Raw genomic sequence first — 14,695 nt, forward strand, 5'->3', positions numbered from 1 at the left:
TATCCTTTGAAAATAATTTTATTTTAGTATCATATCTATGGCATTTTATCTGAAGCTACATATGAATAATGTTTTCATTTAAAGATGCAAAACAGACGCTTTGAAAATCGATGTTTTTTGTATGTCCCGGTTCTTTTCATGTGTCAAAGTCAGTTCAAGTTCTTATTTCCATACTTTCAGTTTCCAAAAAGTTGGCAGTAGTTGCATTTATTATCGTTTATTACAGATTTTGTCCTAATTTGTAGAATAAAAGCCGGTTTGCGAATTTTTTTCTCAGTTTTATTTTCATTGCAAAGCAGAATTTATAAACTGTATTACTTTTTAGCCGTAATGGGTAGAACGACTTTCCTCTAGTGATTTTAGAATTGTACATGGTGTTTGCTACAGAAGGACTTTCCTCTAGTGATTTTAGAATTGTACATGGTGTTTGCTACAGAAGGACTTTCCTCTAGTGATTTTAGAATTGTATATGGTGTTTGCTACAGAACGACTTTCCTCTAGTGATTTTAGAATTGTATATGGTGTTTGCTACAGAACAACTTTCCTCTAGTGATTTTAAAACTGTACATGGTGTTTGCTACAGAACGACTTTCCTCTAGTGATTTTAGAATTGTACATGGTGTTTGCTACATGTATTTCTAATACGATGTAATAAAATGCATGATGACAGAAAATACTGGAGAGCATCCGATCATACACGAAAGAGAATTCAAATTGATTTTTCGCATTTTTTTTTCGGTACAAAAAGGTAGAGGGTAGGGGATTTAACTTGGCCTCAATGGGGTGAAATTGTTTTTTGTTTTTCTACCCGACATACAATAGAGACCGCACATTGCAAGCTATCTTAGCAGGACCCATGAGAATAACAAACTACGAATATTAGTAGCATTGAGTTATTTTATTAGTTTTTGAATTGAAATAAAGCCAGTAAAATTAATGATGGTTATTGAAAAATACTTGGCAGCAACAACTAGTTTCACAGTTTATGTTAAGTTTAACGACATCAATATAATGTGTCTGCATTAATCAAAGCAAGGCTCACATGCAGTTAGATTTATTCATAAGTAAAAACCTCTGGGAAAGAATACGGGTATATAAAAATAGGAATATCGTATTTATAAGGATTAAAAAGAAAGATATAGATTTGTCTGTCCCTACATATAGTAGATTTTAGAGGGCGATCCAGATGTCCGAGTTCGGTTAAGTCCTTGGTCGAATCATGAACTTGATATTCTTCAGTGAAATGTTTTTGTTTTTCCAATGGTACCACACTACGTATTTCCAGCCACTTTTTTCTGAGTTTGTATACTGACCATTAGGATTGGCATAGAAGCAAGATTTGAACCACCAGGCAGTCTTCCAATAGGTGGCGCAATTTCCACTGTCCTTATCGTTGTCTCGGTCTAGTGTTGAGAATTTCATACCATTACTGTATGTCATGCTGTCCCCTGCAAACGTTAAGCACATGTAAGAGACATTTTCCAGTGTTTATTTTTATGACTTGCATCGTTTTCGTCATTTGAAATAATCGATAAACGTGTTTTCTATTATGATTTATATGGAAATAAATAGAGCTGCAATGCTGCCTTGGATTAGCATAAAGTAAATTATGTAAAGTCAAGATTATCTCTTAAAACGAAGTGACTTAATGGGGTTTTGGGTTTTTTTTCTGGTCGTTATTTTGATTCACCACCCGTTTACGGAGGCCTGTATGTTCTAAGTACACACACTGTAATTGGATCGTATATGTAGTTGGATTTGTTAAATTCTTGTAATTTCAAGAATATGCCAATTGTTATGATGACATTAATGTACATCTCTCTTTCCCTCTCAACTTCATTAATCAATAGAATCAATTATCTTAACTCAATGTATAGTGTATATACATACCAGCGTTTCCAGTGTACCCCAGAACTTTCAATTCGTATTTGTCCGCCTCATCTCCTACTGAGAATGTCGAGTACTTTGCATAGGCCTTGTCATCATTGAATCTTTGCATGTCAGCTCGTAGTTCGTATGTTTTCTTGGACGTAAGACTGTGCATTGTTTCGAGCCCTATAGAAATATCATATATAAATGATATAAACTGTATATTTATATACATTCTACAGGACCACAAGTATGTGTATTCTTTCTAACTATTATATTGAATAGACATGGAAAATTAATATACTTTGAAATACTGTAGAATCATTTAAATTCGTGGGGGACAATTTTCGTGGATTGTTGGATTTTTACGGGTTCGTGGGGACGTAATTTCGTGGATTTATATATTTGTAAGAAATATAACTCTGGAATGTAATTATAATTCTTTATTCGTTGAGGATGTAAATTTGTGGATGAGGGGTACCCACGGATTCCACGAAAATTGAGCCACCACGAATTCTATTGATTCCACAGTAATGTACAAGCGTGATCGTTTTTTAAAAAAGAAAACTAAATATGTACAAAATTACGTAAAAAAACTTTATACAAAAAAGTGAGATAAAGAGTCAAACATTAAATGAGAAAAAATCTAGAGATTGGACGATATAATGCATATCTAGAGTAGAAAAATAAAGATTATTCAGATTGTATTGGGAAACAGAATAACCGATCAAAAATGTAAGGTATCGTTAAATATATACACATACAGCTGATGCTCCTACATCTGATAGTCCTACAACTGATATTCCTACAGTTGATATTCCTACAGTTGATATTCCTACATTTGATATTCCTACATCTGATATTCCTACAGTTGATATTCCTACAGTTGATATTCCTACATCTGATATTCCTACAGTTGATATTCGTACATCTGATAGTCCTACTGTTGATATTACTAAATCTGATATTCCTACAGTTAATATTCCTAAATCTGATATTCCTACATCTGATGTTCCTACAGTCGATATCCCCACATCTGATATTCCTACAGTCGATATCCCCACATCTGATATCCTTACAGTTGATATTCCTATATCTGATATCCCTACAGTTGATATTCCTACATCTGATATCCCAACAGTTGATATTCCTACATCTGATATCCCTACAGTTGATATTCGTACATCTGATATTCCTACAGTTGATGTCCCTACAGTTGATATTCCTACATCTGATGTTCCTACAGTTGATATCCCTACAGTTGATATTCCTACAGCTGATATTCCTACAGTTGATATTCCTACAGTTGATATTCCCACAGTTGATATTCGTACAGCTGATGCTCCTACATCTGATATTCCTACGTCTGATATTCCTACAGTTGATATTCCTACAGTAAATATTCGTACATCTGATATTTCTACATCTGATATTCCTACATCTGATATTCCTATATATTTCTACATCTGATATTCCTACAGTTGATACTCCTACATCTGATGCTCCTACATCTGATATTCCTACAGTTGATATTCCTACAGTAAATATTCGTACATCTGATATTTCTACATCTGATATTCCTACATCTGATATTCCTATATATTTCTACATCTGATATTCCTACAGTTGATACTCCTACATCTGATATTCCTACATCTGATGCTCCTACATCTGATATTCCTACATCTGATATTCCTACAGTTGATATTCCTACAGTTGATAATCCTACAGCTGATATTCCTACATCTGATATTCCTACATCTGATGTTCCTACAGTTGATATTCCTACAGTTGATATTCGTACATCTGATATTCCTACATCTGATGTTCCTACAGTTGATATTCCTACAGTTATATTCGTACATCTGATATTCCTACAGTTGATATTCCTACATCTGATATTCCTACAGTTGATATTCCTACATCTGGTATTCCTACATCTGATATTCCCACATCTGATATTCCTACAGTTGATATTTCTACATCTGATATTCCTACAGTTGATACTCCTACATCTGATATTCCTACATCTGATATTTCTACATCTGATATTCCTACAGTTGATATTCCTACATCTGATATTTCTACATCTGATATTCCCACATCTGATAGTCCTACAGTTGATATTTCTACATCTGATATTCCTACAGTTGATATTCCTACATCTGGTATTCCTACATCTGATATTCCCACATCTGATATTCCTACAGTTGATATTTCTACATCTGATATTCCTACATCTGATATTCCTACAGTTGATATTCCTACAGTTGATATTCCTACATTTGGTATTCCTACATCTGATATTCCTACAGTTGATATTCCTACATCTGATATTCCCACATCTGATATTCCTACAGTTGATATTTCTACATCTGATATTCTTACATCTGATATTCCTACAGTTGATATTCCTACAGTTGATATTCCTACATCTGGTATTCATACAGTTGATATTCCTACAGTTGATATTTCTACAGTTGATATTCCTACAGTTGATATTCCTACACCTGGTATTCCTACATCTGATATTCCTACAGTTGATATTCCTACATCTGATATTCCCACATCTGATATTCCTACAGTTGATATTTCTACATCTGATATTCCTACAGTTGATATTCCTACATCTGATATTCCTACAGTTGATATTCCTACAGTTGATATTCCTACAGTTGATATTTCTACAGTTGATATTCCTACAGTTGATATTCTTACATCTGATATCCCAACAGTTGATATTCCCACATCTGATATTCCTACAGTTGATATTCCTACAGTTGATATTCCTACATCTGATATTCCTACATCTGATATTCCTACATCTGATATCCCTATGGTTAATATCCCTACGTTTGATATCACTGCTGTAGATATCCTTACATCTGATAAAATACAACTGACATTCGTGCAGTTGATATTCCTAAAGGTTTAAGTATGATGGATCAGAGAAAAAGAAAAGAAAAAAGGTCGAGACATAATTGGATGACACAATTTATACCAGATGTGTATTTGCGTTTATTTTCGTGTGTCAGTACAGTTTGCTAAGGCTCTCTTAAAAAAGACCTTGAAAGCATTGAAGTCGTCTTTTTTTTGGCTTAGACTCTCGTTTGTAACATATGTATAATATATTTTACAAGTAAACTACTGTTTGTGTTTTGCTTTGAAAGTAATTTATACATATGCTATCATTATTTAATACTGTATAGCGGGTTTTTTTTCCATGGGGTTATAGATTTGGCTTATTTTAGCAATTAGATAGCTTTCCGCCAAAATTTCACTTGTCAAATATGCAACCATGCGACTTCAGTATTTGTAAGAGAGACAACTCTTCCCTGTCCACCAAAATTTATTCCGCTAAAATTATTAGTATAACTTTCAGCCAGCAAATCGCCAAATTTTAGACCCGCGGAATAAACCTACTATATGGTAGTACATGTATGTTATTACTTTCATCTTAAAAAGAATTTATACTCGTACCTATCCAATAATTGCCGCCCGGCTTACCAAAACCATTTCTATATTCCGACCAGTTCCGGTAAAAATCCATCAACTCCTCAACCCTCTGTTGTATAACCTAATTGCAAAAACAATTAGCTGGTTAGTTTTCCCACCCCATTGAGTTGGAAGTTAAACTTTTAATGCTTTCCTCTATAACATCAATTTGATTTGTTTTCAAAAAATCTAAATTGTGATATTGAAAGGTTGGCGTTAAACGCCATTGGACAGCTGAAATGAAAAATAGTCATTCTTCAGATGATTTCATAGGAGTAAAATATAGAGAGAGTACCGTCCATCCGCCTTTGTCTGTTGTCATGTCACAATAGACTCTTTTCGTATCGTTCTGTAAAGTAGTGATATCGAAAATGCCATTTTTGCCTTGGGTCTCTGGGAATTTCTTTAATATATCGGCACAGTCGGTACCTGCATTGAAAAAATGTACAGAAATTATTTTCAATACTCTTTAGTTCATGAAGAAAAAGGTGAAGATAACGAACATTGATAAATCTCATAAACAATATTAAGAATTACGGCCAACATGGACCCCTAGAAACACCGGACGTGGGATCAGACGCCTAGGAGTAATAAGCATCCTTCGTTGACTGGTCACATCCATCATGAGTCATCTATCTTAATCAGATAAGCGGAATAATCCGTAGTCAAAACCAGTATGTAAAGAACAGCCTAATATTTGATATGAACACCTCCTAATGCCAGGTTATATTAATTTGCAAATAAGATCATTATAACGACCATAGCATTTGTAAAATGCAGGCTTTAAACGAAACTGTTAAAACCCCTGTAACATTAACTTATTTGTCAATATCCGACATCAGGTTAAAAATTTATCATACACAGAACATCCCCTGGTGTGTCGAATTTGTTGAAAGACATAAACACCATATGCAGATGATAGTGGAATAATACTACATAAATAGGGGAAGTTGACGATGGAGAAGCTGAAGTCATTCCGTTTGTCAATGTTTAGATGAACATCCAAATATGAGGTCTTATTTTTAGTTCACTGAGGAGGTTGTTCCTTGTACGTCCCGTCGAGAATTTTTCACTAATGAAAGGTGAAGATAACGAACAGTGATCAATCTCATAACTCCTATAAGGAATACAAAGTAAAGAGTTGGGCAAACACAGATCCTTGGACATACCAGAGGTGGGATCAGGTGCATAGGAGGAATAAGCATCCCCTGTCGACCGGTCACACCCGCCGTGAGCCCCATGCCTTGACCAGGTCATTAGCTGTAGATGAAATACTGTAAATTTTGATTTGAATGTAATTTAAATGTTTAGTGCTCAGTGTCATAATAGTGAGGTTAGCCTGCCGCGACACAGGACCTCTGTTTTGAAGATCGTATCCAAAATACCTATGAAACTTACTTCTAAATGTTGAGCGCTTGACAAAGAAGCAATTGCTACCCATGTTTACGTCTTAGGATTGACACGGCCATAACACGAGAGCTCGAACGCACGATCTTCTGGTTACAAAGCGAACGCTCTACAACCGAACTACCGCGACCGGTCCCTGGGGTATGTCAAATCAATGTATCACTGTTCGTTATCTTCACCTTTCATGAATGAAAGTTAATATTGTTGATTGATAAAACTTTGATATATCTAAATGTCGATTTGAAGGTCACAGCAAGATATTTCTTCATGTCATGTTGAAGTTTTTAAATAACTTCTGCGTCATAAGATCACAAAAAACAGGTGAGCTAATAGATAAGCGCAGTCTTTGCCCATGAGAATTCCAACAGACTGTTGACAGACCTGATCCCCAAAGAAAACGAAATTATCAATGAGGACTCCAGCATCGTTTTATATCAACTTCTAAGCTCTTACAGTATGTGTAAAAGCTGACTGGCATGTTACGGGGTTTTTATTGGATGACTTACCACAATTCTTAAATTTATCGTGCGAAATGGTGGTATAAAGTATTAAATTTAAAGACCGTGCGTTTTGATGCTGTTCACTTGGGAAAAGTTTTGCGATTTCAAATTTAGTAACTGTTCTCTGAAATTTTGAGAATTAACATTTTATTTACCAAACTTCTCGCATATGTTGTGGCACAATGCAAGGTGAAGATAACGAGCAGTGATCAATCTCATAACTCCTATAAGCAATACAAAATAGATAGCTGGGTAAACACGGACCCCTGGACACACCAGAGGTGGGATCAGGTGCCTAGGAGGAGTAAGCATACACTGTTGACCGGTCGCACCCGCCGTGAGCCCTATATCCTAATCAGGTATCCGCAGTCAAAATCAGTGTGCCAAGAACGGCTTAACAATCGGTATGAAACACATCAGACAGCATTTGACCCAATGATAGGTTTATTGACGAACTAGATCGTTATAATGACTATAGAATTTGCGAAATGCTAACTTCAATCGAGACTGTTGAAATCCCTGTACCATCAACTTGTTTGTCAGTAGCTTACCTCGATTTAAAGACTATACGCAGAACAAGCTCTTGCATATCGAAGCAGTTGAGATATATAAACACCATATGCAGGTGATAATGGAATATTGCTACATAAATATGGGGAGTTGACAATGGAGAAGCTGAAATCATCCCGTTTGTCATACAGTTGAGTTGTCAGTTTGCCGTTAATTTCTACTTTCAATAAAATATCTAAGTATGAAGCAGAAGTGGACGACTCTGTGGTGTCCTAATATGTATGTGATTACACGTGTAGTTTATATTTCGGTAAAGATAGTATAGGGGTTTGGTAGAACATTCATATACCTGTTATGCTGTTTGCTACGGCTTCGCGTGTATGATTACATGTACTCTTTTGGGTGTTGTTATAGTTTCCTGTAACATTCCCAATTAAATCCTCCACCATGTTCTTTAGTCGATTCAATTCAGTTATAAAGGACTGGTTCATTTTCAAATCATTCATTTCCTCGCTAATTGATTCTTGTTTGTTCTTAACATCTGACACAAGACCAACCGTGTTTCTTATAAGCGTTAACATATTTTCTCTTTTAGACCTTTCGCTTTCAAATAGATCTGTTAGATTGGACAGAGTTTCGCCTATTTCATCGACACTTTCAAGCTTTTCGTTCATCATAGTTAGTTTCTCCATAACTTTCTTTGTAGAGTCTGTTTGGTTTTTCAACTCAAGTACAGAGGCTATATTGGAATTCAGCATGCTGAGTTCTCTCTGAAAATTTTCTGGTGGTGTCATCAAACTACTGAAGTTCCCAATGAGATAGTTTATATCAGGATTAGCAATGCTCCTTGAATTATTAAATTCACCAATTGAGTTCATTTGAACGGTTAGGTAATCAATAGCGTTCATTAATTCGTTGACAACATTATCTACACCGCCTGAATCGACCTTATAAGACACATTAGTGAGAACAGACACTAATTCTTCCCTTAAGTCACCCTGTCTCGTCTTTACATCAGACAGACTTTTATTGACATGAATGAGAAGATTTACCATCTTTCGTCTTTGGGAGTTTCCATTTTCAATTTCAGTGGTAAGATTATCTAGAGATTGTTTGATAGAGTCCACACCTTGGACTTTTCTTTCGATGCCTTTCAAAGTAACCATTATTTCACGAATTGTCTCCAACAGTCCTCGTTTACCACTGATACCCGATGGAAACTGTGTTTTCATTGTGTTAATGAGATCTTGTTGCTCAGCGATGGATCTGCTTAGATTTCTGACAATAGTACTTTCTGTCCCCATTTTTTCCTTCTGGATTTTGTCTACCACTTCGCTGATCCTCTCCTCCATTTTATTCTGCATACCCTCCAGTGTTTGAATTACATTTCTTTCTATGTTTTGTGTGATGTGTTGTATTTCTGTTTTTAGGAACTGTGCTGCTTGATTCTCATTCTGTGTATTTGGATTCTCGTTATACAACCATTGTCCGTTCACTGCATGTAACACAAATATCCAAAGCGAAATAACCTGCAGTCTGATTTTCCCACACATTCTCCGGAATAATTCAACTTCTGTGTACTTCAAGATGAAATGGTTAAATATGCTAGGTATGTAAAATTTATAACACGGTTTCCTTTAAGAAGTTTTGACACCTTCAATGAAAACTAAAACAGCCTGTATCTAACCAACACAAGGTTATTATTGATTCACAACACCATCCCGCCGCTACTTAGTGTGCTTGTACCGTATTTATGCTCTAGTAGATCACTTAAGTTTAGCGAGAAAGACATAAGTGGTATTTAAGGATCAGTCACGTCAAAACTTTATACAAGTACTAAACATTCCAAAATTGACACACACACACACACAAAACCCCATCATTTGACATTTGTCATACTCATCGTAATTTACTGTGCTTAAACCAGTTTCAAACTACATCTTCAAACAGGTCCCATTCATTAGATGTAGTACAAATTACAATCCATTATATTGTAGAATTATTACATTTCGAAGAGGCTCAATTTTTCGTGAATTTTGTATCTACCTTTATCCCAGAAATTTCAAACCACAACGAAATACACAATATATTAAACTATCAATGTACAGAAACCATATAGGCAAAACCACATTCCAACGAAAAATCTCATTTCACGAACATTGAGTCCCACTAATTAAAATGATTTCATAGTATTAACTCGTTTGTCTCCCTCCAATAACGAATAAAAAAGCTGATTTTATCTGAAAATACCGGACATTCAAATTGAAAGTTCCTTGACAATCCTAATAATAAATTCTAGTATCTTGTTGGACTTGCTATCAAGAGCGATTTTGCACGAAAAACCTCGAACCATAAGTTTTTGTAACATTAGTATCCAGTATACTGTAGAATCTTTTTAATTCGTGGGGGCCAATTTTCGTGGATTGCTGAATTTTTACGGGTTCGTGAGGACGTAATTTCGTGGATTTATATATTTGCAAGATTCTCGTATACTAGTTGTCTCTATTCGTTGAGGATGTAAATTCGTGGGTGAGGGGTACCCACGAATTCTACTAAAATTGAGCCACCACAAATTCTAATGATTCCACAATAGGACCCAGTAAGTGTTCTACCAAACCTCTATCTTTTCTTCTCAGCAAACTTTTAACTGGAGTGAAGGAGAAACTTCAAACGTATTGTGCCACAGCATATGCGAGAAGTGTTGTAAATTACATGTAAATATTTAAAAAAATCTAATTTTAAAGAACATTTAGTAATTTCAAAATCTCAAAACTTGTCCAAAAGCAACATCAAAACGTATGACTTTTCGACACTTTACACAATCATAAGTCGCAATAAATTAAAGACTATGCTTTTTGACATTTTAGAAAGCTGCTTCTTCAATAGAAGTGGAACACGGAAATAATCATAATCTTGTGATCAGTTATCCAAAAATTTACTTTCTTAAACAACATTTTCATTCTACACACAGGTACTCTAAAGTTGATATTAAAAAAGGTTTTTGAGTTCCTCACTGACGATATTTATGTAGTCTTTAGTGATCAGGTCTTCCAACAGTCTGTTGGAATTCTCACGGGCACGAATTGTGCTTCTTTATTAGCTGACCTGTTTTTATATTCTTACGAGACAGAATTTATCCAAAAGCTTCTAAGTGAGAAGAAAAAAATCTCTTGCTATGACCTTCAACTCGACGTGTAGATGTATCGACAACGTTTTATCTACCGATATTTCACTCATTTGTCAATTCGATATATCCCAGTGAACACAAAATGAAAGGCAACACAGAGTCTTTCACATCTGCTTCATACATGATGATTTATTGAACATAGACGTTAACGGCAAATTAACAACTCATATTCATGCAGCAATATATCATTTATTATCATCTGCATATGGTGTTTATATTCTCAACTGATTCGATACGTGAGAGCATGTCCTGAGTATGATGATTTTTTAAATGGATTTTTAATTTTGTATTCTTTATAAATCACTGTTGGTTATATTCACCTTTCATGGTTCATAATTGCGCATTTTATTTTTATCTGAGTATCCATAGATGTATTACTTTACCGGGAATTACATTACGAATCCGGATGGAAGTTTCCTTACCACAGGCACTGTAAAAACGTATTACGATACTGGAATCATCTACTATCATTGCAAAACAGTTAGATGATTACAAAGAATGCGTTTTTTATGGGACATACATGTAATAAGTCTATCTACATATCACAAATAAAGTGAGTATTTGAATCTATAAAATTAATATTGAAAATATGTATAATATGTTATTATTATGTGACACTGGTGAGTCTGAGAACAATTTGCATCATACTTATGAAAATAGGTGGCTCGTAAAAGTAAATCAGCTTCTTAAGTTACGTTTATATAAAGATATGAAAACAAATTTTAGACCTGAAAATTATCTTTTCAGGAACATTTACAAAATATCAAAGATTGCTACTTGCACAATAAAGATGTGGTATACTACCAAGTAGAGTAGAAACGGGACAATACACGGGGGAAGCATTAGGTGACAGTATATGTTCTCCGTGTTCTTCAGACTGCGTAGAAGGTGAGTGTCACCTTTTACTATATTGTACTGTATACTAGTATTCAAATCTCAGAACAGAATTTTACTAGTATCTAGTATTGGTTGTGACCCCACATTATGTATGTCAAATTTAGATAGTATTATTTTTCCATCAACGAATTTCCCTAGACAAATCGATAGATTTATACATTCAACTAAAATCTACAGACAATCTTAGATGTACAAAAATCGTTATGCGTAATTATTGTTTTTGTATTCTTTGACAATGGAAAAACAGAGTCCTCCATATTTGCTTCGTACTTAGATATTTTATTGAAAATGGATGTTGACGGCAAACTAACAAATCAACTTTATGACAAAAGGGATGATTTCAGCTTCTCAATCGTCAAATTCCCATGTTTATTTAGCAATATTTCCATTATCACCTGTATACGGTCTCTGACGTGTTTCATACCGATTGTTAGGTCGATCTTGGCACACTTACTTTGACTACAGCTAACTCTTTTTACCTGATCCAGGGAGACATGTTTTCAGGGATAGAACATTATATTAGACTATATGGAGGATGTGGACTTTATTGATAAGCTTCGTATACCGCGACGTCATCTTTGCTAGCCAAGGGTTTACGATCCGTTCCGCTTCTCTACAACCCTTGGCTGTATTAGCATGATTTTCGTGTCAACAATTTTCTGCATATGATTGGATGCATGCCAAATCTCCTGCATCTGATCAGATAGCATGTTACATTACACCACATGCAAGACGATGGAATGTGTAAACAGTAAGTCATCGTCTTCAAAACACTTCCATTTAATCAGATTTTCATAGTCTCCATACAACACCCCGGTGTGTAGGCTGTGCTATGAGGCTTTGCATAAAACAGCGTGTAACTCACTGTGCGCAACCATTTTTATTTGATCAACACACAAAATATAGATAAAAACGAATTTAATTGGTTGAACATGATGTAATCCAAACAGAGTTTGTTTTCTCCATCCGCTAGAGGACACCACTGAAAGCTACGGAAAATCTCCTAACGCAGCTAAGGGTTGTAGAAAAGCGGAGTGGATCGTAAACCTTTGGCTAGCGACGATGACCGAGACATGTGATCTTTATGATGAACTCAATATTCGTTTAGAATATGCCACAGACAACTTTTCCCTCCATTTCGTTCCCCGACCGAACATATTTCTTTTAATTTACTGCATTGACTTTAGAATTTACATTTCCCCAAGTTTCCTTCATTGCATTGAAAACTGGAGTTTTGTTTAGAACTGTCTTTTCTCCTCATTTAAAAGTATTTTGACACCGATTTATTTGAACACACGGACTTCAAAGCTGCTCTGAAGTCACAAGTAAAGGCATTCGAATATTTTTAGACACAAAAGCAGTGGTGGATAAATTCATTTCTTCACGTTCTTATCTTTGGGAGTTTTCATACTTTTTCGTTTCATTCAGTAATTGGGTTTTTTTTTCCACGTAGGAAGGCTTTCACGCGCAGTATATATAGTCGAATTGATTAATGCGACGTTCGTTATACATGTAAGTTTCCACAAGTACATGTATCACCTGTGTCTCTGGTTTCCCCAACCCACCCACGCCCTCGTTTATGGAACTTTACTTAAATTCAGCATGTTGCGAACTTGTAATGAACGCATCAATCCTATTATTGTATGCTATATTCAAATTAGTAATTTCTGTAATCAAATGGTACACAAACCCCGCGTAACTTTTGAAATACAAAGTAACGTGTAAAATAAGATCATCTATTTTATGATAAAACGTTCTCTAATTTTGGTCGGGTTCGGCCTGCGGCTCAAGCACTATAAAAACCGGGAACTTTACGATCTGCCTCCTTTTCAACCCTCCATCGGATACAGAGTAGGTGCATTACTTTGGGATGATCAATATGATTTTCTAAAAATGCTTTTCTGTTATATCCCACCCTCCCAGTCCATTAAAGTTATTATGATTTATTTTCTGCTGGCGTTTTGTTGCTTGTTACTTTTTCAGTTTCTTTCTCCATGAGCCTTAAAAGGTGGAATTCCCTATTTCTGTCGTGGCTTTTTCACGTCTGGCGTTTGTGCACACCAAAACAACTGAGGCCTACAACCTGGGTATGATCTTGTGAAATTGTGACACTTGAACTCTGAACTCTGAATGTGAAATAAGTACGTATGCTTAATGTGGATTGACTGAGGCATACAACCTGGGTATGATGTTTTGAATTTGTGACATTTGAACTGTGAACTCTGAATGTGAAACATTATGTATGCTTGAGGTGGATTGACATTTATGTGCATAGTCATGCAGTTGAGTTTTGTAGATAACATCCAATTTTACTTGGTATGCTTAAATAAATTTCCATAAATAAGTAACCATTCGCGGTTTACCCGGGGTGGTCATTTTTTATGCAGTCTATATATATGTGAACCTTTGATGATTTGAATGATGTTGTATTTGCATTTGATCATGTTGTGTGGGTTTGCCCATGTGTTTTGTGTTGAATGGCATCCCACAAAACTTTTAAAAGCCACGTCCAATGTTCACCAAAATAAATCTAAACAAAGCATTCTGCTTTATGTTGGTGTTTTTCTCTGTATAAATAGCATAATTTAGAAAAGAAGTACAATGTATTAAATCTTATAAATACATTAAACCATTACAAGTTACTAAAATTGTAATACTTCAACTTCCTATTCATATTCTTATATACTTCAATCTTTCGTTTAACAATTAAATTCACCCATGCTGTTAAAAGATTATAAAGGGAACACGGTATTTTACAATGTAACGAGTATACATGTACATGTAACAACGTCCTAAGATCTATCTTAGGATTTTATTTTTGCCTTTATAT

At 35.1% G+C, this 14,695-nt stretch overlaps 1 protein-coding gene and 1 long non-coding RNA gene across 2 annotated transcripts; one reads left to right on the top strand and one right to left on the bottom strand.

The window, feature by feature from the left end:
* On the bottom strand, window positions 1-9,989 carry LOC125662393 (fibrinogen C domain-containing protein 1-B-like). Its single transcript, XM_048894603.2, has 5 exons — window positions 8,131-9,989; window positions 5,660-5,793; window positions 5,350-5,446; window positions 1,891-2,055; window positions 1-1,448 (listed from the first exon to the last, which is right to left on the bottom strand). Exons 1-5 carry the CDS (start codon window positions 9,332-9,334, stop codon window positions 1,201-1,203), a joined length of 1,848 nt encoding a protein of 615 aa, XP_048750560.2. The 5' UTR covers window positions 9,335-9,989; the 3' UTR covers window positions 1-1,200.
* Window positions 9,990-11,392: 1,403 nt separating this feature from the next.
* LOC130051254 (uncharacterized) lies at window positions 11,393-14,407 on the top strand. Its single transcript, XR_008799693.1, has 3 exons — window positions 11,393-11,521; window positions 11,716-11,856; window positions 13,849-14,407. It is a non-coding gene; the product is annotated as an uncharacterized LOC130051254 (long non-coding RNA).
* Window positions 14,408-14,695: the final 288 nt, after the last annotated feature.

The sequence above is a fragment of the Ostrea edulis genome, chromosome 1 (assembly GCF_947568905.1).
Source record: "Ostrea edulis chromosome 1, xbOstEdul1.1, whole genome shotgun sequence".
Lineage (NCBI taxonomy): Eukaryota > Metazoa > Mollusca > Bivalvia > Ostreida > Ostreidae > Ostrea > Ostrea edulis.

Bases quoted from the DNA above. Each gene is read 5' to 3' on its own strand.
- LOC125662393 (XM_048894603.2), bottom strand. From the start codon at position 9,334: ATGTGTGGGAAAATCAGACTGCAGGTTATTTCGCTTTGGATATTTGTG. The intron at 5,447-5,659 runs GTACTCTCTCTA...TTTTGCAATTAG, and splicing joins CAGACAAAGGCGGATGGACG to GTTATACAACAGAGGGTTGA. The intron at 2,056-5,349 runs GTACGAGTATAA...ATATTTCTATAG, and splicing joins GGGCGGCAATTATTGGATAG to GGCTCGAAACAATGCACAGT.